Source organism: Microcebus murinus, chromosome 14 (assembly GCF_040939455.1).
Source record: "Microcebus murinus isolate Inina chromosome 14, M.murinus_Inina_mat1.0, whole genome shotgun sequence".
In the NCBI taxonomy this organism is placed as follows: Eukaryota; Metazoa; Chordata; class Mammalia; order Primates; family Cheirogaleidae; genus Microcebus; species Microcebus murinus.
The window spans coordinates 75,863,286-75,886,608 of record NC_134117.1 but is presented as its reverse complement, the minus strand read 5'-3'; the positions used below and the strand labels follow the sequence as shown (position 1 = coordinate 75,886,608).

At 39.5% G+C, this 23,323-nt stretch overlaps 1 protein-coding gene across 1 annotated transcript; it reads right to left on the bottom strand.

Moving 5' to 3' along the window:
- Nucleotides 1-13,865: 13,865 nt before the first annotated feature.
- On the bottom strand, nucleotides 13,866-16,204 carry LOC142875684 (olfactory receptor 6C74-like). Its single transcript, XM_076010401.1, has 2 exons — nucleotides 16,189-16,204; nucleotides 13,866-14,836 (listed from the first exon to the last, which is right to left on the bottom strand). The coding sequence occupies exons 1-2, from the start codon at nucleotides 16,202-16,204 to the stop codon at nucleotides 13,866-13,868; spliced, it is 987 nt and encodes a 328-aa protein (XP_075866516.1).
- Nucleotides 16,205-23,323: the final 7,119 nt, after the last annotated feature.

The following is a 23,323-nucleotide window of genomic DNA, read 5'->3' as shown; positions in this document are numbered from 1 at the left end:
ATGCTCTTCTCATCAGCTCATGGGTCATTCTCTAAGATTGACTATATGCTAGGACACAAAGCACATCTCAAACAACTTCAAAAAATAGAAATTATGCCAACTCAATAACCAACACAAAGAAACCACAAAAAGCCTCCAGGACCTAGAACAAAAGTTCTCTAAAGAAATAGACACAATGAAGAAAAGTTTAACCGAACTCCTGGAAATGAAGAGTTAATTCAGGGAACTACAAAATACAGTGGAAAGTCTCAAGAACAGGGTAGATCAAACAGAAGAAAGAATCTCAGAGATTGGAGATAACACCCTCCAACTAAATAAAACAATCACAGAGATAGAGCAGAGAAACAAGAGAAAAGAGCAAAGCCTACAAGAGATGTGGGATTGTGTGAAGAAACCTAATGTGAGGGTCATAGGGTTACCAGAAGGGGAAGAGGACAACACCCAAGGGTTGGACAAGTTATTTGAAGATATAATAGAGAAAGATTTCCCAGGCCTTGCTCAAAATCTTGATATACAAGTTCAAGAAGCTCAGAGGACCCCTGGGAGATTCAATGCAAACAGGAAGACGTCACGACATGCAGTCATCAGACTGACCAAAATATCAACTAAAGAGGCCCTTCTAAGAGCTGTAACATGAAAGAAGCAAGTGACATACAAGGGAAAGCCAATTTGAATAACACCAGACTTCTCTAATGAGACTTTACAAGGAAGGAGAGACTGGGGCCACATTCTCACTCTTCTGAAACAAAACAATGTCCACCCTAGAATCTTATTCCCTGCAAAACTAAGCTTCATATATTATGGAGAAATAAAGACATTCTTAGACAAGCAAAGTCTCAGAGAATTCACCAAGACAAGACCAGCCCTACAAGAAGTACTGAAAACAGTGTTATGCACGGAACACCATAATAAAAACTCACGAATATAAAAACAACCAAAACCCAAAGATAAAGGCCAGATTATACAATGGCTCAAGAGAGAAATCAAAGCAACAACATCCAACCCAACAGAATGAACAGTAATCTACCTTACCTATCAGTTCTCTCAATAAATGTGAATGGCTTAAACTCTCCACTCAAGAGACATAGGCTGGCTGAATGGATAAGAAAATACAGGCCAAGTATATGCTGTCTTCAGGAAACACATCTAACCTGCAAGGATGCATATAGACTAAAAGTAAAATGGTAGAGATCAATATTCTAGGAAAGTGGAAGCCAAAAGAAGTCTGGCATGGCAGTTCTAATTTCAGACGATTTAGTTTTTAAAGCAACAAAAGTAGTGAAAGACTAAGAGGGTCATTATATAATGGTGAAGGGCACACTTCAACAAGAAGAGATAACAATTTTAAATATATATGCACTCAACTTAGGTGCACCCAGATTCATAAAGCAAACCTTACTGGATCTAAGCAAATAGATTAATAGCAACTCCATAATCACCAGAGATTTCAACACCCCACTGACGGCATGAGACAGATCCTCCAAACAGAAAATTAATAAAGAAATAATGGACTTAAACAAAACCTTGTAACAACTGGGTCTGACTGACATCTACAGGACCTTCTACCCCAAAGCCACTGAATATACGTTCTTCTCATCAGCTCACGGGACATTCTCTAAGATTGACCATATCCTAGGACACAAAGTAAACCTCAAGAAATTTAAAAAAATAGAAATCATAACATGTACCTTCTCAGATCACAGTGGAATAAAAGTAGAAATCAACCGTAACAGAAACTCACATTTCTACACAAAAACGTGGAAATTAAACAACCTCCCACTAAATGATTACTTCATAAATGAAGAAATCAAGATGGAAATTAAAAAATTCTATACTCCTACACTGCTGGTGGGATTGCAAATTAGTTCAACCTCTGTGGAAAGCAATATGGAAATATATTAAAGCAATACAAGTCAATCTACCATTTGATCCAGCAATCCCATTGCTGGGCATCTACCCAAATGATCCAATGACACTCTACAAAAAAGACACCTGCACTCGAATGTTTATAGCAGTACAATTCATAATGTGGAAACAGCCCAAGTGCTCATCAATCCAAGAATGGATTAATAAAATGTGGTATATGTATACCATGGAGTACTATTCAGCTCTAAGAAACAATGGTGATATAGCACATCTTATATTTTCCTGGTTAGAGCTGGAACCCATATTATTAAGTGACATTTCCCAAGAATGGAAAAACAGCACCACATATACTCACCTGCAAATTGGTTTTAACTGAACAGCACCTAAGTGGACACATAAGTACTGCAGTAATAGGGTATTGGGCAGGGGAGAGGGGGGCGGGTATATACATATATAATGAGTGAGATGTGCACCATCTGGGAGATGGTCATGCTGGAGACTCAGACTTGTGGGGGGAGGGGGGGAAATGGGCATTTATTGAAACCTTAAAATCTGTACCCCCATAATATGTCGAAATAAAAAAAGAAAAAAAAACCACAATGAGATATCACTGAACTCCAGTGAGAATGGAAATTATCAAAAAGTCCCCAAACAACAAATGCTGGCGTGGATGCAGAGAGAGAGGAACACTCCTACACTGCTGGTGGGACTGCAAACTAGTTCAACCTCTGTGGAAAGCAATATGGAGATACCTTAAAGTGATCGAAGTACATCTACCATTTGATCCAGCAATCCCACTACTGGGCATCTACCCAAAAGATTGAAAGTCACTTTATGAAAAAGACACCTGCACTCGAATGTTTATAGCAGCACAATTCATAATTTCAATGGTCTGGAAACAACCCAAGTGCCCATCAATTCATGAGTGGATTCATATAATGTGGTATATGTATACCATGGAGTACTACTCAGCTTTAAGAAACAATGGTGATATAGCACCTCTTGTATATTCCTGGATACAGCTGGAACCCATTCTACTAATTGAAGTATCTCAAGAATAGAAAAACCAACACCACATGTTCTCACCAGCAAATTGGTATTAATGGATCAACACCTAAGTGGACATATAGGAGTAACATTTATTGGGTGCCAGGAGGGTGGGAGGGGGGAGAAGGGGTTGGGTATACAACCACAAAGAGTAAGGTGTGCAACATTTTGGGGATGGACACACTTGACACTCTTACTCTAAGGGGGAGGGGGGCATGGGCAATATATGTAACCTTAACACTTGTACCCCCATAATATGCTGAAATTAAAAAAAAATGAAAAAGGAGAAATCACAACTGATACCATGGAAATAAAAAATATCATCTATGAATAGTATAAAAATCTCTAGGCACAAAAATTTGAAAATGTGTTAAATGGAGAAATTCTTAGAAACACATAGCCATCCTCCATCACAACCAAGTGGGATTCATCCCAGAAATGCAGGGTTGTTTCATCATATGCAAATCTATAAATGTAATTCACCAAATAAACAGAAGTAAAAACAAAGATCACATGATCCTCTCAATAGATGCAGAAAAAGCATTCAACAAAGTGGAGCACCCATTTATGACAAGAACAATAACAAAATAGGCATAGGAGAGTTACCTCAAAATGATAAAAGCCACATACAAAAAACCCACAGCAAATATGATACTGATCAGGGAAAAATTGAAAGGGTTTCTGCTTAGAACTGGAACCAAGCAAAGTTGTCCTCTATCACCACTTCTATTCAACATAGAAGTCATAGCCAGATCAATCATATAAATGCTGATTACAGGTGCTGGAAGTCCTAGCCAGATCAATCAGAGAAGAGAAAAAAAAATCAAGGGGAATCAAATGGCAGCAGAAGAGGTTATACTATTGCTCTTTGCTGACGATATGATCTTATATTTAGAAAACTCCTAATATTCTGCCATGAGACTACTGGAATTGATAAATAATTTCATGAAAGTCTCAGGTTACTAAATCAATGTACACAAATCAGTAGTATTCCTATACACCGAGAACAATCAAACTGAGAGTCAAATCAAAGATCCACTACCTTTACAATAGCAACAATGAAAATAAAACGCCTAGGAATATATTTAACTAAGGAGGTAAAAGACCTCTACAGGGAGAACTATGAAACACTGAGGAAGGATATACAAGGGGATGTGAACAGATGGAAAATCATACCATGCTCTTGGATTGGCAGAAACAACATTTTTAAAATGTCTATATTACTCAAAGTGATCTACAGATTCAATGAAATCCCTATTAAAATAACAACATCAATTTTTGAAATCTAGAAAAAATAATTATATGCTTTGTTTGGAATAATAGAAGACCTAGTATAGCTAAAACAACCTTAAGCAAAAAGAATAAATTGGGAGGCATCAATTTATCTGACTTCAAGTTATGCTACGAGGCAATAGTAACCAAAACAGCATTGCACTGACACAACAACAGAGACATAGGATACTAGAACAGGACTGAGAACCCAGATATAAATTTATCCTCTATGGCCATCTGATCTTTGACAAAGCAGACAAAACATTTACTGGGGAAAAGAATCCCTAATTCAATAAATGGTGCTGGGAAAATTGGATAGTCACATGTAGAAGATTGAAACAGGATCTGCCCCTCTTGCCTCTCACAAAAATCAACATACAATGGATAACAGACTTAAACCTAAGGCATGAAACCTTGAGATTTCTAGAAATAAACTTCGGAAAATCTCTTATCTACATCATCCTAAGCAAAGAATTTATGAAGAAGACCCTAAAAGCAATCACAGAATCAATAAAAATAAATAAATGGGACCTCATCAAATTAAAATCTTCTGCACAGCAAAAGAAACTATCACTAGAGTGAGTAGATAACCTACAGAGTGAAAATATTTTCATGCTATACATCTGATAAAGGGCTGATATATAGAATCTATATAGTACTCAGAAAAATCAGCAAGAAAAAATCAAACAACCCCATTAAAAAGTGGACAAAGGACATGAACAGAAACTTTTCCAAAGAAGTTAGACTAATGACCAACAAACATGAAAAAAATGCTCAACATCTCTAATCATCAGGGAAATGTAAATCAAAACCACATTAGATATCACCTAACTCCAGTGAGAATGGCTTTTATGAAAAAGTCCCATAACAATAAATGTTGTCATGGATGTAGAGAGATGAGAACCCTCATACACTGGTGGTGGGACTGCAAACTAGTACAACCTCTATGGAAAGCAATACAAAGATGCCTCAAAAAGCTACAAGTAGAACTACCATTTGATCCAGCAAGTCCACTACTGGGTATTTACCCAAAAGAAAAGAAGACATTCTAAAGAAAAGACATCTGCACTCAAATGTTTATAGCAACAGAATTCACAATTACAAAGATGTGGAAATAATCCAGATGCCCATCAATACATGAGTGGATTAACAAAATGTGGTATATGTATACTCTGGAGTACCACTAAGCCATTAAAAATGATGAACTACCTACTGTATCATCCTTAGTGGAGCTGGAGCCCATTCATGTTAATGAAATATCACAAGAATGGAAAAACAAACACCACATATACTCACCATTAAATTGGTACTAATTAATCAACACTAATGTGCACATAAGGGAAGTAACATTCATAGGATGTCGGGCAGGTATGAGGAAGGAGGATGGGATGGGTAAATCCACACCTAACAAAGGAGTTGCATGCTGTCTTGGGGATGGGCATTCTTGTCAGGTGGTGCAAAGGCAGTTTACATAACCAAAGCATTTCTACCCCAATAATACTCTGGAATAAAAATAAAATAAAATAAAAAGTAAATAAATAAACAATAACGCAATACCACTACACATTTAGAATGATTAAATCTCAAAAACTGACAATAAAAAAAGCTAAGGAGGATACAGAACAACAGCAACTCTCATTCATTGTTGGTAGAAACGCAAAATAGTGCATGTACTTTGGAAGTTATTTGTTTCTTACAAATTTGTGAGAAATATAGTCATACCATACAACCTAGTAATTTCACTTCTAGCTAATTACCAAATTAATTTCAAAATTTATGTCCACAAAAATACTTGCACACAAATTTTGATAGTACCTTTAATAATAATCACCAAAAACTGGAAGCAACTAAGATTCACTTCACGAGGTAAATGAATAAATACACTGATACATCTAGATAATGGAATATTAATTGGCGATAAAAAATGAACTATCGAGCCACTAAAAATATGAAGGGATTTTTATTAATAAATGCATATTGCTAAGTGAAAGAAGGCAGTCTTAAAAAGCTATTGCATAACTCCAACTAAATGACATTCTGAGAAAGGCAAAACTACAGAAAATCAAAAGATCAGCGGTTCAGGGAGAAGGTTAGAAAGATTCTGGGAAAACAATTATGTAATGATGGATACATAAAATTATGCATTTGTCAAAACCTGTAGAACTGTAAAACTCAAAGAGTGAACCCTAATGTAAACTATGAATTTAAGTTAATAATAATATATCAATACTGATTAAGCGGTTGTATTAATAACAAATGCACCACACTAATGTACCATTTCTAAACTGCAAGGTGAAGATACAGTTGTCCAGTAACTACACGGATGGAATTTCTCTCTAGCTTTATTATTACACAGAGTGATCTGATATATTAGGAGACAATCACATGACCTTTACTGACAGTTTTAACTCAGTGTGAAAGTTGTAATCATTTGGGGATCAGAGATAAGAGGGGCTCTGGAGGTAGGTTAAGCTTTAGATACCAGGAAAGGGTGATATCACCTCAGGGTTCTACTGTAGAAATGAGGCCAGCACAGAAATACTGGAATGAAAAGAGCAGACATTTTTAGAGATAACAAAGAGACCATGCTTTTCATATGCTAGTGTTTATGAGCAAGGTCCAATCCAGTGTTCTCTTCATCCAATTCAGAGGAGCCACAAGGTAACTGTCAGGAATTTGGGTGAGAACTCTGATCAGTGTGGCTGGGCAGCAATACTGTTTGCATGGACACTCTTCATACCTCTTTTCAGACAGCGGGAGATGAGGAGGAACAAATTAAGGGCAGTGAGAACTCCCTCCCTTACTTTATGAGCATCCACAGCCATTCTTCACATTTAACCGGCATTGATTCTGGTTTTGTCATGAGTAACCAGGTCTAGTAATCTCAGTGTCCTGTCTGCTTACTCAATGCCCTTCAAGTATTCCCAACAGCTTCTTGCCATCCTCATGCCCATCTTGTTTCAGCCAAAGCTTAAGGCCCAAGAGAAAACTCAAATACTAAAATGTTATTTTAGGCTGACAACAAATTGAGGAGGAAACTTTTGAATTTAAAATACCTCTCTTTGGTTCAGCTTAAAATTCCATATTTCCATAATATCCTCAACAAATCAAGAAATAGCAATTTGTTTTATATATACATGTGTGTATATGTGTGTGTGTGTATGTATGTGTGTGTGTATATTATTTTGGCATAGTTGGAGTTTTCCAGAATTTAGGAAAGCCAATATTTTAGTCCTATGGAAATCTTAGATTCCTTAGCTAATAAAGTTCAATCACAGGAAACATGGTTCAAACTGGCCATAATGAGTCACAGTTATTCCTTGGAGCTCCAAAACTGGTCCATTATCAACTTCACCAGCCCACATGGACAGTGTCAAATAACCACAAATCCAGACTTAGGTAAGGACAGAATTTATTCAATACTATTTATTGCGATAGTGAGAATGCTCAAATTGCAGGATCTGCAAGCATCTCAAAATCAAACAGATAAGGCTTTTCTTTCATGGACAGGAGTGACTGGGACAGCAGAAACTTTGTTGGGAAGGAGAGCCTCAAGTAGGGGGTAAGCTGGTGACAAAATCAGGTCCTCCCACGGGAAATTCTTCTCCTGTGACTGGACACTTCTCAGAATGAACTGTCAAGAAGAAATGTCCTGCAACAGGGTGTTTGCTCAGACTTCAGGCAAGCCAAAGCTTTAGGGGTGTGGGGAAAGGACAGAAGCCTGACGACCTTTGGTCAGGTCAAGGCTGTCGCAAGGCAGTGGGTAAGTGATGGGCAGTTGTGAACACTTGCTCAGACGCAAACCAGTTTGCTGTGGACCCACTGCAGGACAGACCCAGAGTGGAGACCCTCGCAGCTACTGACACCCAGTCAACACAGCTCCATTAGGATTCAATCAGTGTCCTAATGTCACCAGTTACTCCCCTGTCTCTCCAGAAGGGAAGACATACTCACACACTGTGGTCAGAAATGGAAGGTCCAGTGACCTCATGACATGTTTATCACTTGATGCAGCAGAAATTGGGAGCAAAACTCAGAGACACCTAGACCTCATTTGAATTTGGAATAGGATTGGATAGTGTCTGAAACTAATGGGATTCACTGGGCTTCCTCTTGGTTCTTCCAAGGTGATAACATTTTGGAAAGTAAATTATAGCATCTATGACCATGAATTTTTTTTGTTGTTTTATACAGTCTCAGTCTGTTGCCCGGGATAGAGTGCCATGATGTCAGCCTAGCTCACAGCAACCCCAAACTCCTGGGCTCAAGTGATCCTCCTGCCTCAGCTTCCCTAGTAGCTGGGACTATAGGCATGAGCCACCATGCCTGGCTAATTTATATATATATATATATATTTTTTTTTTAGTTGGCCGATTAATTTTTTTCTATTTTTAATAGAGATGGAGTCTTGCTCTTGCTCAGACTGGTTTTGAATTCCCCTGGCCTGACCAGGATCTTTTGATTTTATTTTATTTTATTTTTATTTTTGGATTTTATTGATTTGCATTATCGTTAGGATTTTATTTATTTATTTATTTCATCATATTATGGAGGTACAAATATTGTTAGGGTTATAAATATTGCCCCTGTCCCCCCTCCCTCCCCCCGATGTGTCCAATCCCCCGGTGGTGTGCATCACACACGTTATGGAAGCATACACCCCTTCCTCCTCCCCCCTACCGCCTGCCTACCACTGGATAAAACGTTTTGTTTTGATTTTTTTTTTGACATTTTGGTTACATTGTATATCTTTGCCTCTCCCTAAGAAGAGTTAGAGTTATGCCCTTCCCCTCCAAAATACTCGCCACCTCCCTAAGATTGGGTCCCCCCCCCAATCCCTGGTGAGCATTGCTACCATTTGAAAACCATAGTTTTAATCAGTCAGTACCAATTTGATGGCGAGTAGATGTAGAGCCCATTTTCCATATCTTGTGTTGCCTCACTTTGGATAATGGGCTTAAGCTTAATCCAGGATAGCATAAATGGTGCTAGCTCACCGTCATTTCTTAGGATTGAGTAATATTCCATTGTGAGGATATACCACATTTTAATTATTCACTCATGAATTGATGGGCTCTTGGGTTGTTTCCATGACTGTGCAATAGTGAATTGTGCTGCTATAAACATTCGGGTGCAGATGTCTTTATAATTGAATGTCTTATGCTCTTTTGGGTAGATGCTCAACAATGCTATTGCAGGGTCGAATGGTATTTCTATTTCTAGCTGTTTGAGGTATCTCCAAATTTTTTTCCACAAAGGTTGCACTAATTTGCAGTCCCATCAGCAGTATAGGAGTGTTCCTGTCTCTCCGCATCCTCGCCAGCATTTGTTGTTTTGGGATTTCTTGATATAGGCCATTTTCACTGGGGTTAGGTGGTATCTCTTTGTGGTTTTGATTTGCATTTCTCTAATAATTAGAGAAGTTGAGCATTTCTTTAACCTTTATCAGAGGTGTAGAGAGCAAATGTTTTTCTCCCACTCTGTGGGTTGTCTATTTGCTCTACTGATGGTTTCCTTGGCTGTGCAGAAACTTTTTAATTTGATCAGATCCTATTTGTTTATTTTTGATGCTGCAGTGATTGCCTTGGGGGTCTTCCTCAAAAAGTCTTTGCCTAGGCCAATGTCTGATAGGGTTTTCCCAACATCTTCTTCTAGGATTCTTAAGGTTTCATGCCTTAAGTTTAACTGACCAGGATCTTTTAAGGGCATGGTAACCAGGGTCTCAGACCCTTCTAGCATAAAAATACCCTAGACGGCAAGCAAACTAAGCCAACAGATAATCTGGCTGTCGGTGAAAGAAAATCTAGAATGCATGATAGTGGTAGGGGATGATAACTATATATGTGGCCTTGGAACCAGTTGCAACAGGAGGCATTGTAGCTTGCTGCTTACTGCTATAGGTCAGTGTTTTGGATTTTTGTTTTCTATTTTTAAAACTGGATTTTTGTTTTGGATTTTTGTTTTCTATTTTTAAAACTGGCTAACCACTCCATTGAAGAATAAGAACAAACTGGACCTAACGTGCTGGCCCAGTGAATCTTATTAGTGTAACAGGTAGATTGAAGAACGCACTGCTGGTGCCCCACCCATATATCCTTGCCATTCACCTTGACAGACAACCTATGGGTATTTACAGCAAATTCCTGCAACCTCTTCCAGAGTACGTTTTTCAGGCTGTGGGAGTATACTTATTCATGCATAAGTAGGCAGAAGTTCTGGAGAATGAATTTTCCCAGAAACAATCCTCAATAAATTATGAGTGGAAAATTGGTAAATTGGACTTCAGTAAAATTAAAACCTTTTTCTCTGTAAAATTCCTTTTTTAAAAGCCAATCTCAAAAGATTACATATTTTATGATTCCATTTGTATAACAGTTTGGAAATGAGAACATTCTAAAAATGTAGGACAGAATAGAAATTTCTTTGTGTTGGTAGTTTGGGGCAGGGGGCGGGGCGGGATGTGAGAACAACTATAAAAAGGGCCCCAAGAGGGATCTTTGCACTGTGGAACCATCCATTATCCTGACTGTGGTGGTGGTACATGAGCCCAAACATGTGCTAAAATTATCAACACTATAAACACAATCATACCCCCTCCCCACTCCCAGGCACACATGAGTACAAAAAGGTGCAATATTTTTAACCCTAACAATATTTGTACCTCCATAATATGATGAAATAAAAGGAAAAAAACTGGGAATATCTGAAAAAGAACGCTTAAATTGTTTCAATGTCAATATCATGATTATGATAGTAAACTATAGTTTTTCAAAATAGAGATCCATACACTTTTTGCCCATTTTTTGTAGAAAATGGGCAAAAAGTGTATGGATCTCTATTTGTTACAACTGCTTGTGAATCTATGATCATTTAAATAAAAATTTCAATAAAGAAAAGATAGTTTGGAAAGTTTAAGTAATAATATTTCATAATAGTTGTTATATACCTTAATAAATGGCAGATGCTTAATTTCTAATTCTAATGAAACAAAAATAATACTGCCGAATGCTAGCAAGAATGAGAAGAAACTGAGTCATCCATGCATTGCTGGTGGGAATGTAAAATTCTTCAGCCACTCTGAAAAACATTTTGCCAGTTTCTTACAAAACCAAACATGCAACTACCATACAACCCAACAATTGCATTAATAGGCATTTATCCCAGGTAATTGAAATCTTAAGTTCATACAAAAACCTGTACCTTGCCCGGCGCGGCGGCTCATGCCTGTAATCCTAGCACTCTGGGAGGCCGAGGCAGGCGGATCACGCAAGGTCAGTTCAAAACCAACCTGAGCAAGAGGACCCCATCTCTACTAACAATAGAAAGAAATTAATTGGCCAACTAAACCTATATATAGAAAAAATTAGCCAGGCATGGTGGCGCATGCCTGTAGTCCCAGCTACTCGGGAGGGTGAAGCAAAAGGATCGCTTGAGCCCAGGAGTTTGAGGTTGCTGTGAGCTAGGCTGACGCCATGACACTCTAACCTGGGCAACAGAGTGAAACTCTGTCTCAAAAAAAAAACCAAACAAACAAATAAAACCTGTACCTGAATGTTTACAGAAGCTTTACTTGTAATAGTTAACTATTGGAAACACCCCATATGTCCTTCAACTGATAAATTATTAGACAAAATGTGATACTTACATACCATGGAATAATATTCAGCAATAAAAATGAATGAAAAATTGAGGCATGGAACAACTTGGAAGAATCACCTGAGAATTATGCCATAGGAAGAAAGCCAATCCCAGGGGTTACATCCTATAAAATTTTACATACATACTCTGTCTGTCTGTCTGTCTCTCTCTCTCACACACACACACACATACACGTATGTTTATTTCTGAAAATGGAAAAGTTATAAAAGTCAGAACAGCTGCAGCAGGAGGGAAGTGTGTGTGGCTATAGAAGATCAACAGGAGGGATCCTTGTGGGATGAAATCTCCTGTATCTTGACCTTATCAATGTCAACTTTCTGGCTATGATATATTATATTTTGCAAGATGCTACCATTGTGGGAAATTGGGTAAAGGGGATATTGGATCCCTCTGTATTGTTCTTAAAACTGCATATGAATCTACAATTATCCTAAAATAAATACTTTATTATTTAAAAAAACGAGAGTTTTTTTTCCAGGGCAAATTAAAGAAAGATCACCCTAGGGGGCCTAGCTTTGTTCACTGGGATACTGGCTAAGGATTAGACTCAGAGTCCCATTTTGCTAAAAGGGCTCATTCATCCTTTAAGGGCTTTTATGGTGACTTCTTCCAGCTGAATTATGGCTTTACTAGAATGCAGTCCAGAGTTCTGACATCCAGGGATCAAGGGGCATGTTGTCTGCCCTCTAGGGAGCTCTCTGTACATAGACTAGGTATAGAAATTGTCTGCCTAAGTTATTTTGGGGAGACAGGAGAAACACAGACACAGCTCTCCTTGGCAGACCATAACTCCCAGAATAGCTTAGTCCAGCCATTCCCAGACATAATAATATAAATCACCTAACACTCTTTGAAAGTATAAGATCCTTTCTGAGAAAATTATGTCTTAAATACAATTAATTCTGAAGCAGAAAGGGAAAATATGGACTTAGTGAGACACAGAAAAAATCAAATGACACCATGCAGATGGGGACCCAGCAGAGACAGGCACTTCCCTCTAGTGCAACTGCCTTCGGGTGGGAGAGACTTTTCCATGCACTTGTAATCAAAATAACTGACTCCATTTTAATCCATTTTTGTCATTAATGCACTCATTATTTTTTAAAACTTTTCTAATTATGAATTCTTTTATTTTTTTCTGCATAAACTGTCAACCAGAATTAGCTTAACCCGGAAGACACACCATACCTACAACTAAAGTCATATTAGGGAAGACATCTCTTGCATGGGAGGAGAGAATTCGACAAGGGGACCACCTTTCTGCAACCCATTTGGTCTAGTGTCTGGCAACATGAATTACAGGAGAAAAATGAACAAATTTAAAAGGTTTTCGCTTTGTTTCTGGTTCAAGGAAGGATTAAAGATACCTTTCTTAATAATATTTGATGCAGCTGGAAAATGATAGAGTGAAAGTGCTAACAACCTGAAGTTACACAAAGCTGTTTATATCTCTAAAGCCAACAGATCCAAAAAGAAAACTTAGTAAGTTTCTGCTGATTCACTTACATGCAAAGAAACAATTAATTAATTACCATTAACTTTAATAAGGCTATTTAATATGACCTTATGCAATTTTCAAACCTTACCTTGAACACACAAGGTGGTTAAAAAAGGTGTTTCTGTCTATTTCTTCTTAGGTATAAGAAGGTTCAAGCAGAAGAATATATCATGGTGAGAAATTATTAAATATAATTGGCAACTTTTTAAAAATTAACTTAAAGATTATATATTATTTGACTTATATATATTAGGCTTTCCATAAATATTGCTTGAATTGAATTCATGTAAGACCAATGAGTAGATATCAAAGAAGATAATTTTATCACAGTATAGAGAACCTAATCTGAATTTTCAAGTAGTGCAAGGCATTGAGTTGCAAGATAAGGTAGTATCCATCTAGGTGAACATTACCATAAGCAAGATCACCATAAGCTGAGAATTTATGGAGAAGATTTCTGCAATGGTGGGAAAGTGAACTAGATGACCAAGGAGATGTACTTACTCTCCAAATACCTATTACCCTATTTGTGCAATTTCACCCTGGACAGAGCATCCCTCAGAGCCTGGTGAACCTGCTTGTTCCGCAGAGTGTAGATGACCGGGTTCAACAGCGGGGTCACCACCGTGTTCACAAGAGCAGCCTCTTTGTTGGAGTCCAGCCTGTCCCTTTGGTTCGGTTTCACATATATAAAGACACAGCTGCCATACATCAGAGAGAGGACAATGAGGTGGGAGGAGCAGGTAGAGAAAGCTTTCTGCCGCTCCTTGGCTGAGGGGAGACGCATGATTGTGACTATTACGTTGCTATATGCAATGATGGTTACAACAAGGGATGAAAACAAAATGAAGGAAATGAGGCCAAAGGCCAACATCTCAGCAGATCTGGTGTCAGAACAGGAGAGATGAATTAAGGAGCCAATATCACAGAAGAAATGTGGGATGACATTGGGGCCACAGAAGGACAGCTGGGAGACCGTGACGACCAGACCAGTGATGACGATGAAGGACAAAACATAGCAGAAGAAAACCAGAAGGAAACAAACCCTGAGATTCATCATGGTTGGGTAGTGCAGAGGTTTGCAAATGGCCAGGTAGCGATCCAAGGACATGGCAGCCATGAGGAAGAAAATTGTTGCCCCAAGTAATAAAAAAGAATAGGCCTGTGTGAGACAGTCAGCAAAGGGAATTGTTTGCCTTCCTAGAAGAAAGATGACCAGCAGTTTAGGAATAACTGTGGTGATAAAACCAAACTCACAGAAGGAGAAACTGCTGAGTAAAATATACATTGGTGTCTGGAGGCGATGGTCAGCCCAGGTGATGGTGATTATGAGCATGTTTCCCATGACAGAGCCCAGGTACGCCAGCAGGTGCACCAGGAACAGCACGTTCCCCAGGTGCTGGACAGCAGGGAACCCCTCCAGGATGAACTCCTGGACCGTTGTCTCATTCCTCAGCTTTATGGTTATGTCCATTTCTCTGTCTGTCATCAACCCTCTTTGATCTATTAGGCAGAAAATACTATCAATGAAGAATAAAGAATTTAATTGATGGCTACTATTATTGTTTAAAAAAAATCAATGTTTTCTTGCCATTACTATTTTTAGCAAAGAATCTTCTTTATGTTTCAATATTTTATTAAAAATTATTTGGCCTTTTACCATTGTTTAATTATAAAAATTGAAGGTTTATTTATTTATTTATTTTTTGGTTTTGTTTTTGAGAATACATTTTTGGTGCAACTTAGCTTTTCTGGAAAATAATACCTTTAAATAATATTCCATTTAAGTTAAATGATAAAAAATGAAATCATTATCTTTTGCAGACAAAAATAATAAGACTAACATATAACAATGAAGGCTGTCAACCCACAGAAAATGGTCTAGGATTTATCAGTCAGATCACCACAAGGGAAAGCTTTGACTATTTCTGCTGCAGGGTTTGGAAATTTCTGTCTTTCTTGAAAATGATTAGCCTTAACAATTTCCTCTTGAGTTAAGACATGAACCATCTACTGACTTTTTAATAGGTAAAACATAGGTACATCTCAAGTCAGAGTGTTCTTTTTTGTTTTTCCTTTCCATTAGCTAGGGGAAAGATCCTGGTTTGTTGGAAGAAAAAAGAAGCACGTGATCAAAGGAGCTGTTTCCTGTGAGCTACTTCTTGGTGAGTACTTGACTATGGGGGTGATTTGCAATCTCAATGATTTGCAATCACAGAAAAATCTTTCATGGAGTCACAGTGTAAGTCTGCATTTCAGGTATGACATACATTCTATGAAGCCCTCCCATGTACTCCCTTTAGCGCTCTGAAAATAGAAAGCATGAAAAAGCCACATTCCTCTCACCATATTCCAACCGATTTCTTTTCCTGAAGTCCATTCACTCAAGACCCTAGCCTTAGCAGGAAAGCCCACTCTCACAGTATCCATAACTACCCAGAAATCATGTCTAAAGAAGGGTTAGAAATAGTTACATGACTTCATTGTGCAGACTCAACTTATAAATACGTAACGGGTGAACCAGGACCCCCTCCTTTATCAACCCAGCAGAATGGAAGTGTTGCCTTCTGCTATTAATCATAAATCACCCTTAAACATTCCCTTTTTCAGGGAACATTGTTACATGGGACGATTCTGATGTGGTTGGAATCACACCTGGGTGCCCACTGCAGTCACTAGAGGAACAAGAATTGTTTAAAAAGCCAGTACCCACCCAGAAACCAGATTAACTGACACTGAATCTTTGGGGAAGGGGTCTGGGCTTCTGTTACAAATGAGTGCTCTGGTGACTCAGTTACCATAGTTAAATTGTACTTCACTTAATTCTTTGATTTGTCCAGTCCTACTGCTTTCACTGTACATGATCCATAATACTGATTAAACATAACCAGCCTCTGGCTTAAATATTTGACCCATTAGATTGCAAATCATGCCCATGGTCAAGTACTCACCAAGAAGTAGCTCACAGGAGACAGCTTATTTGATCATGTGCTCCTTTTTTCTTCCAACAAACCAGGATCTTTCCCCTAGCTAATGGAAAGGAAAAACAAAAAAGAACACTCTGACTTGAGATGTACCTATGTTTTACCTATAAAAAAGTCAGTAGATGGTTCATGTCTTAACTCAAGAGGAAATTGTTAAGGCTAATCATTTTCAAGAAAGACAGAAATTTCCAAACCCTGCAGCAGAAATAGTCAAAGCTTTCCCTTGTGGTGATCTGGCTGATAAATCCTAGACCCCTAAGACATGGAATATTACTCAATTATAAGAAACAACAGTGATCTAGCACCGCTTATATTCTCCTGGGTTAAGCTTAAGCCCATTATCCAAAGTGAGGTGACACAAGATCAGAAAAATGGGCTCCACATGTACTCGCCATCAAATTGGTACTGACTGATTAACACTATGGTGCCCAAATGGTGGTGGTGTTCACTAGGGATTTGGAGGTTGGGGGATAAACCCACATCTGAAGGATGTGGTGAGCATTGTGGAGGGGAAGGTCATACCTCTAACCTTTGCTAGGAAGAGGCAAGGGTTATAAAATGCAACCAAAATGTTTGTACTCCCATATTTTCTTGAAATAATAATAATAAATAGACAATACAAAAGGCCCCAAATCTGCACTAGCATTTGCTGGTGTGCCTCTTTGAATTCCTGACCATATTCAAATTCATTCTATGGGACATGATGACACAGTCCATCATGAACATCACATCTGGTTGGTTGTGTACTCATCCCAAAAGAGATTCAGGAGAAAGAGACAGCAAAAGGTCAAATTACCTTGCTCATGGCCCCTGGTACTCACTTTCTCATCGCCTACTTTCTCTTCACCTTCCCACATAGATGGGTGTCATTGCAGTCAGAAGTGAAAATACATGTAAATGCCCTCACGATATATGTACTGTAGGATTATTTATCATCACCAAGGAGGAGACTAGAGTCCCAAAGAAGAAACCCCTGGAACTTTCAGACTTCATTAGAGGAGTATGAAGAAGGAATGGAAGTAAAAATCACAACAGATCCCAGGGGGCATTTAATTGTTCATTGTCAAGAATGGAAAACTTCAGCAGAAATACATGGTAATTACCACATCACTGAGTCTGATAACATACTGCCATCATTCTGAGTGTCTGCATGGGCCTCTGTGAAAGTCTTCAGAGGTAGATTTAGCATGATTTTTCCAGGGTTATAAAATCTATGAAATCCCAAATCACATATGTCAAGAAAGATAGTCTTAAAACAATAAAAATGCTTGTTGTCAACAATCAGGGTTTCTTTGCCTCTTTTGTTTGTTTTTTGCCTTTTACCCTGACATTTCCTTTATGGAGGTATAATTTACATACTATAAAATGCACACATCTTAATTGTTCAGATGGATAACTTTATATGTAAACAGCCACATAACAACTACTCAAATCTAACCATAAAACATTTCCATTTCACCACAATTTCCTTGAACCCCTTCACAGTCAGTAAAATACACCAAGAGAAAACATAATTTTTATTTCTAGCATCAAAAATTACGGTGATTAGGATCCAGAAAATGGCAGAGTAGGGGTGCCCTCCTGGCTCTCTGCTCCCAGAGTGAAAAGTGAAGAAAGCGGATAGCCACACTCCAGCGATCTGCACTTCCACGGGACCAGTTTCGCAAGCCTGTAGACATCCAACAGGAAACAGGGAGATAAGACCACTTACAGCCTAAAGCAAAGGTGAACCCATCATTCTTCCGCAAAACTCAGGGATTCGGAGGCACACAACAGGGAGGGAGCGAGGCGTGATTTAAGCCTATGCCAGCTGGCAGTGGCGCCAGCCCTACAGGGTGCTGAGAAACACCCCCTCCTACACCGAGCTCCACTCCCACATAGGCCGGGAGGTGCCTGAAGTTGGTGAGAAGTGACAGCGCGGGACTAAGCCGTGTGGAGAGGAGACTAGAGCAGGGAACACGCTGAGTTCTCCAGAGCACACAGCTGCCGCAGGTTAAGGTGGGGGAGGGTCCGAGCGCAGCAACCGCTCTCCGCGCAGCCGGAACCAGAGCCCACTCGGGCATCTCCCTGCAGAACACTCCCAGGTCAAGGTTAAGGGGAGTTTACACAGAAGGAGGCTCCGACTTTGGATATAGAGGAGGTTTGGGATAGCACTCAGAGGTCAGAGTGCGCAAAGTTAGATTCCTTGATCCAGTAGGACCCCCCTCCCTTTGCCCCTCCGGCACCGCTCCCGCCCCATATTCCAGCGCTGACTTGGGCTTGGGGTTTGGAGGGGAGGTGCAGAGGGAGCGCTAGTATGCGCCCCTGCTCCACCAATTTGATATTGGACCATCACTTGCTGTACAAGTGACACTGACTCTGTGCTCAGAGAGTGGACCCTGCCTGAACGGGGAAGTACTACAGGGGAGATTGCCCTTGGCAGATTTAAGGCAGAGAAACATTGCCTTCCACACTCTCCTGGGACCCGGAACCCCGCCTGGGCTCCAAAGTCTCTGTCCCAGCCTGGCAGAGCTGAGACAGGAACTGTTCTCATTCCTGCCGCTTATCTCCACCTGTGTAATTAAGGAGACAAAAGACAGGGATTGGTGGCTCCCATTGCCTGCCTGCCTGCCTGCTTTTGGTCAGTCTCTCCCTGCACAGGTCTCCCTCGCGCTGTGCCCAGAGTGTGGAGCCCGCCTGGGCAGAGCTGGGCCTTGTAGGAGGCTGCCTTTAGTGGTTATAAGGCAGAGATATTTTACGAACTCAACATCCGGGGATTTGGGGCTAGGCCTTTGACTCCAAAGTTTGTATCCCCGCCTTGGGGGCGGAGCCAAGATAGAAACTGCTCCGGTTCCCGCCGCTTATCTCCACCTATGGAATTAAAGAGACAGAAGATGGGGCCTGGTGGTCCTGGCTGCCGGCCTACTGGCCAGCTTCACATCAACCTCTCCCTGTACAGGTCTCCTGCGCTCTGTGTCCAGAGTGTGGAGCCCGCCTGGGCAGGGCCTAGCCCAGTAGGAGGTTTCCCTTAGTGGCTATAAGGCAGAGAGACTTTATGTCCACCACTCTCCAGTGTCTTGTGGCTGAGCCTTTGGCTCCAAAGTTTCTATCCCCGCCTTGGGGGCAGAGCTGAGATAGGAACTGTTCCCATTCCTACCACTTATCTCCACCTGTGTAATTAAAGAGACAGAAGACGGGGATCCGTGGCTCTGGCTATGGGCCTGCCAGCTTCAGGCCAGTCTCTACCAGCACAGGTCTCCTGCGCTTGGTGTCCAAGCCCTGGAGTCTGCCTGGGCAGGGTCGAGCCTAGTAAGAGGCTGATTTTGGTGAATACAAGACAGAGAGACATTATGACCCACACACTCTGGTGACTTGGGGCGGGGTCTTTGGCTCCAAAGTTTCTAGCCCCGCCTTGGGGGTGGAGCTGAGATAGGAACTGCTCCCATTCCTGCCATCTATCTCCACCTGTGTAATTAAGGAAGCAGAAGACCGGAGGCCGCCGGAGCAGCCCGGAGACCAGTGGGAAGGCTAGGGGAATCGGCTGTTTCCCCTCCACTGCATCTCGGACAGCTGGTGGGCTCACCAGCGGGTAGAGAGACCTGCAGACACCAGCCTAGAGATGGCTGCCATCAGTAAGCAACACCACCTACCAGCTCAGAAGCTAAACAAGACGTGTGAATACCCAAACGAAAACCTAAAGGAAAGAAACAACAACTGAGCAAAATGGGAGGAAATCAGCAAAGGAACTCTGGAAATATGAAGAAACAAATGGAAAACATACCCCCAAAGAGGAGCACCAGCCCCTTAGAAACAGACAGCAACCAAAACCTGGCAACCAAAATGACAGAAGAGAAATTTCGAATGTGGATTATAAGAACACTCACCCACCTGCAAGAACAACTCAATAACCAACACAAAGAAACCACAAAAAACCTCCAGGATATGGAAGAAAGGTTCACTAAAGAGATCAACACAGTGAAGAAAACTTTAACCGAATTCCTGGAGATGAAGAATCAACTCAGGGAATTACAAAATACTGTGGAAAGTATCAAGAACAGGGTTGATCAAACAGAAGAAAGAATTTCAAAGATTGAAGATAACACCTTCCAATTAAATAAATCAGTCACAGAGATAGAGCAGAGAAACAAGAGAAAACAGCAGAGCCTACAAGAGCTGTGGGATTATGTGAAGAAACCTAATGTGAGGGTCATAGAGTTACCAGAAGGGGAAGAAGACAACACTCAAGAGTTGGACAAGCTATTTGAAGATATAATAGAGGCATTTGTATACACCAACAGCAATCAAATTGAGACAAATTAAAGACTCAATACCCTTCACAATAGCAACAAAGAAATTAAAGTACCTAGGAATATACTTAACCAAGGAGGTAAAAGACCTCTACAGGGAGAACTATGAAACACTGAGGAAGGAAATAGCAGAGGATGTAATCAGATGGAAATCCATTCCATGGTCGTGGATAGTCATACTCAACATCATTAAAATGTCCATACTACCCAAATTGATCTACAGATTCAATGCAATACCTATTAAAATCCCATCAGCATTCTTCACAGATATAGAAAAAATAATTTTACGCTTTCTATGGAACCAAAAAGGACCCCGAATATCAAGAGCAATTCTAGGCAACAAAAACAAAATGGGAGGTATTAATATACCAGATATCAAACTATACTACAAAGCTGTAGTAATTAAAACAATCTGGCATTGGCACAAAAATAGGAATATGGACCAGTGGAACAGATCTGAGAATCCTGATATAAAACTATCCTCATATAGCCATCTAATCTTTGACAAAGCAGACAAAAACATACACTGAGGAAAAGAATCCCTTTTCAATAAATGGTGCTGGGAAAACTGGATAGCCACTTGTAGAAGGCTAAAGCAGGACCCACACCTTTCACCTCTCACAAAAATCAACTCACGCTGGATAACAGACTGAAACCTAAGGTATGAAACTATTAGAATTCTAGAGGAAAAAGTTGGAAACACTCTCCTAGACATTGGCATAGGCAAAGAGTTTATGAAGAAGTCCCCAAACGCAATCAAAGCAGGAACAAAAGTTAATAAATGGGACATGATGAAACTACAAAGCTTTTGCACAGCCAAAGAAATAGTCATGAAAGTAAACAGACAACCTACAGAATGGGAGAAAATTTTTGCATCCTACGCATCCGATAAAGGGCTGATAACTAGAATATACTTAGAACTCATGAAAATCAGCAAGAAAAAAATCAAATAATCCTATTAAAAAGTGGGCAAAGGACTTGAACAGAAACTTTTCTAAAGAAGACAGAAGAATTGCCAATAAACATATGAAAAAATGCTCATCATCTCTAATCATCAGGGAAATGCAAATCAAAACTACAATGAGATATCACTTAACTCCAGTGAGAATGGCCTTTATCAAAAAGTTTCCAAATAACAAATGGTGGCATGGATGTGGAGAGAGAGGAACACTCTTACACTGCTGGTGGGACTGAAAACTAGTTCAACCTCTGTAGAAAGCAATATGGAAATACCTTAAAGCGATACAAGTGACTCTACCATTTGATCCAGCAATCCCATTGCTGGGCATCTACCCAGAAGATCCAATGACACTCTCCAAAAAGGACGCCTACACTTGAATGTTTATAGCAGCACAATTCATAATTGGAAGGCTGTGGAAACAGCTCAAGTGCCCATCAATCCAAGAATGGATTAATAAAATGTGGTATATGTATACCATGGAGTACTATTCAGCTCTAAGAAACAACGGTGATATAGCACATCTTATATTTTCCTGGTTAGAGCTGGAACCCATACTACTAAGTGAAGTATCCCAAGAATGGAATTCAAGCACCACATATACTCACCAGCAAACTGGTATTAACTGAGTAGCACCTAAGTGGACACATAGGTACTACAGTAATAGGGTATTGGGGAGGGGGGAGGGGAGAGGGGGACAGGTATATACATCCATAACGAGTGACATGTGCACCATCTGAGGGATGGTCATGCTGGAAACTCAAACTTGTGTGGGGGGGGAAAGGGCATTTATTGAACCCTTAAAATCTGTATCCCCATAATATGCCAAAATAAAAAAAAATTACTTTTTTTTTGTTCTTGAACAGAACACAGTATGTGTTTATTTCTTGCCTGTCTTTTTTTCTCAACAACTTTCTGTGATCCATCTATGCTCTTTCATGTATCAGTGATTTATTCTTTTATATTGCTTTGTACTAGTAAGTACATAAGTACAACATAGTTTTACATAAGTACAACATAATTTTCCATTGTTCCATTTAAGGATGGTTGTGTCTTTTCCATTTCAGAGCTATTATGAATATAGCTGCTATGGATATTTGTACAAGTCTTTTGGAAGACATAGCATTCACTTTTATTTGGCTTATTACTTAATTTGAAAGTGCTAAATTATTGCATAGATCTTAACACTATAAGAAACTCTAAGAAATTTTCAAAATTGGATCTAAGCTCTCGATAGCAATGCATGAGAATTCACGTTGCTCTTCATTCTCACCACTTGGTTTTGTAAGGCATTTGCAACTAGAGGAATTCTGGTTGGTGTCTTATATTGTTGTAGTGGTATCTCATATTCCTTTTATTTTGCATTTTCCTGTTGACTGCTTATGTTGAACCATTTTTATTTACTTATCAACCATTTGAAATCTTTTGTGAAGTGACTTAAGATTGCATTATATAGGTTATTTAGTATGAAATGTCTAATCTTCTTAAGTACTAAGTTTGACAGTTGATATCTCTGACATTTCATTTTGATGCTTCTTGTTTTATTTTTATTTTGAAAGTACATAGTCATTCTTTCAAACATGTGGTTTGTCTTGCGATTATCTGTCAAATTTTTTAGAGCAAATTTAGCGAAACCATGGATAAGTAAAAAATTTGTGTTATTTTCAAATATGAGTTCCATTGCAGAACCAATGTAGCACAGACAGCTCAAAATATCAATAAAATGTTTGGCAAAGATGTGGCTAATGAATGC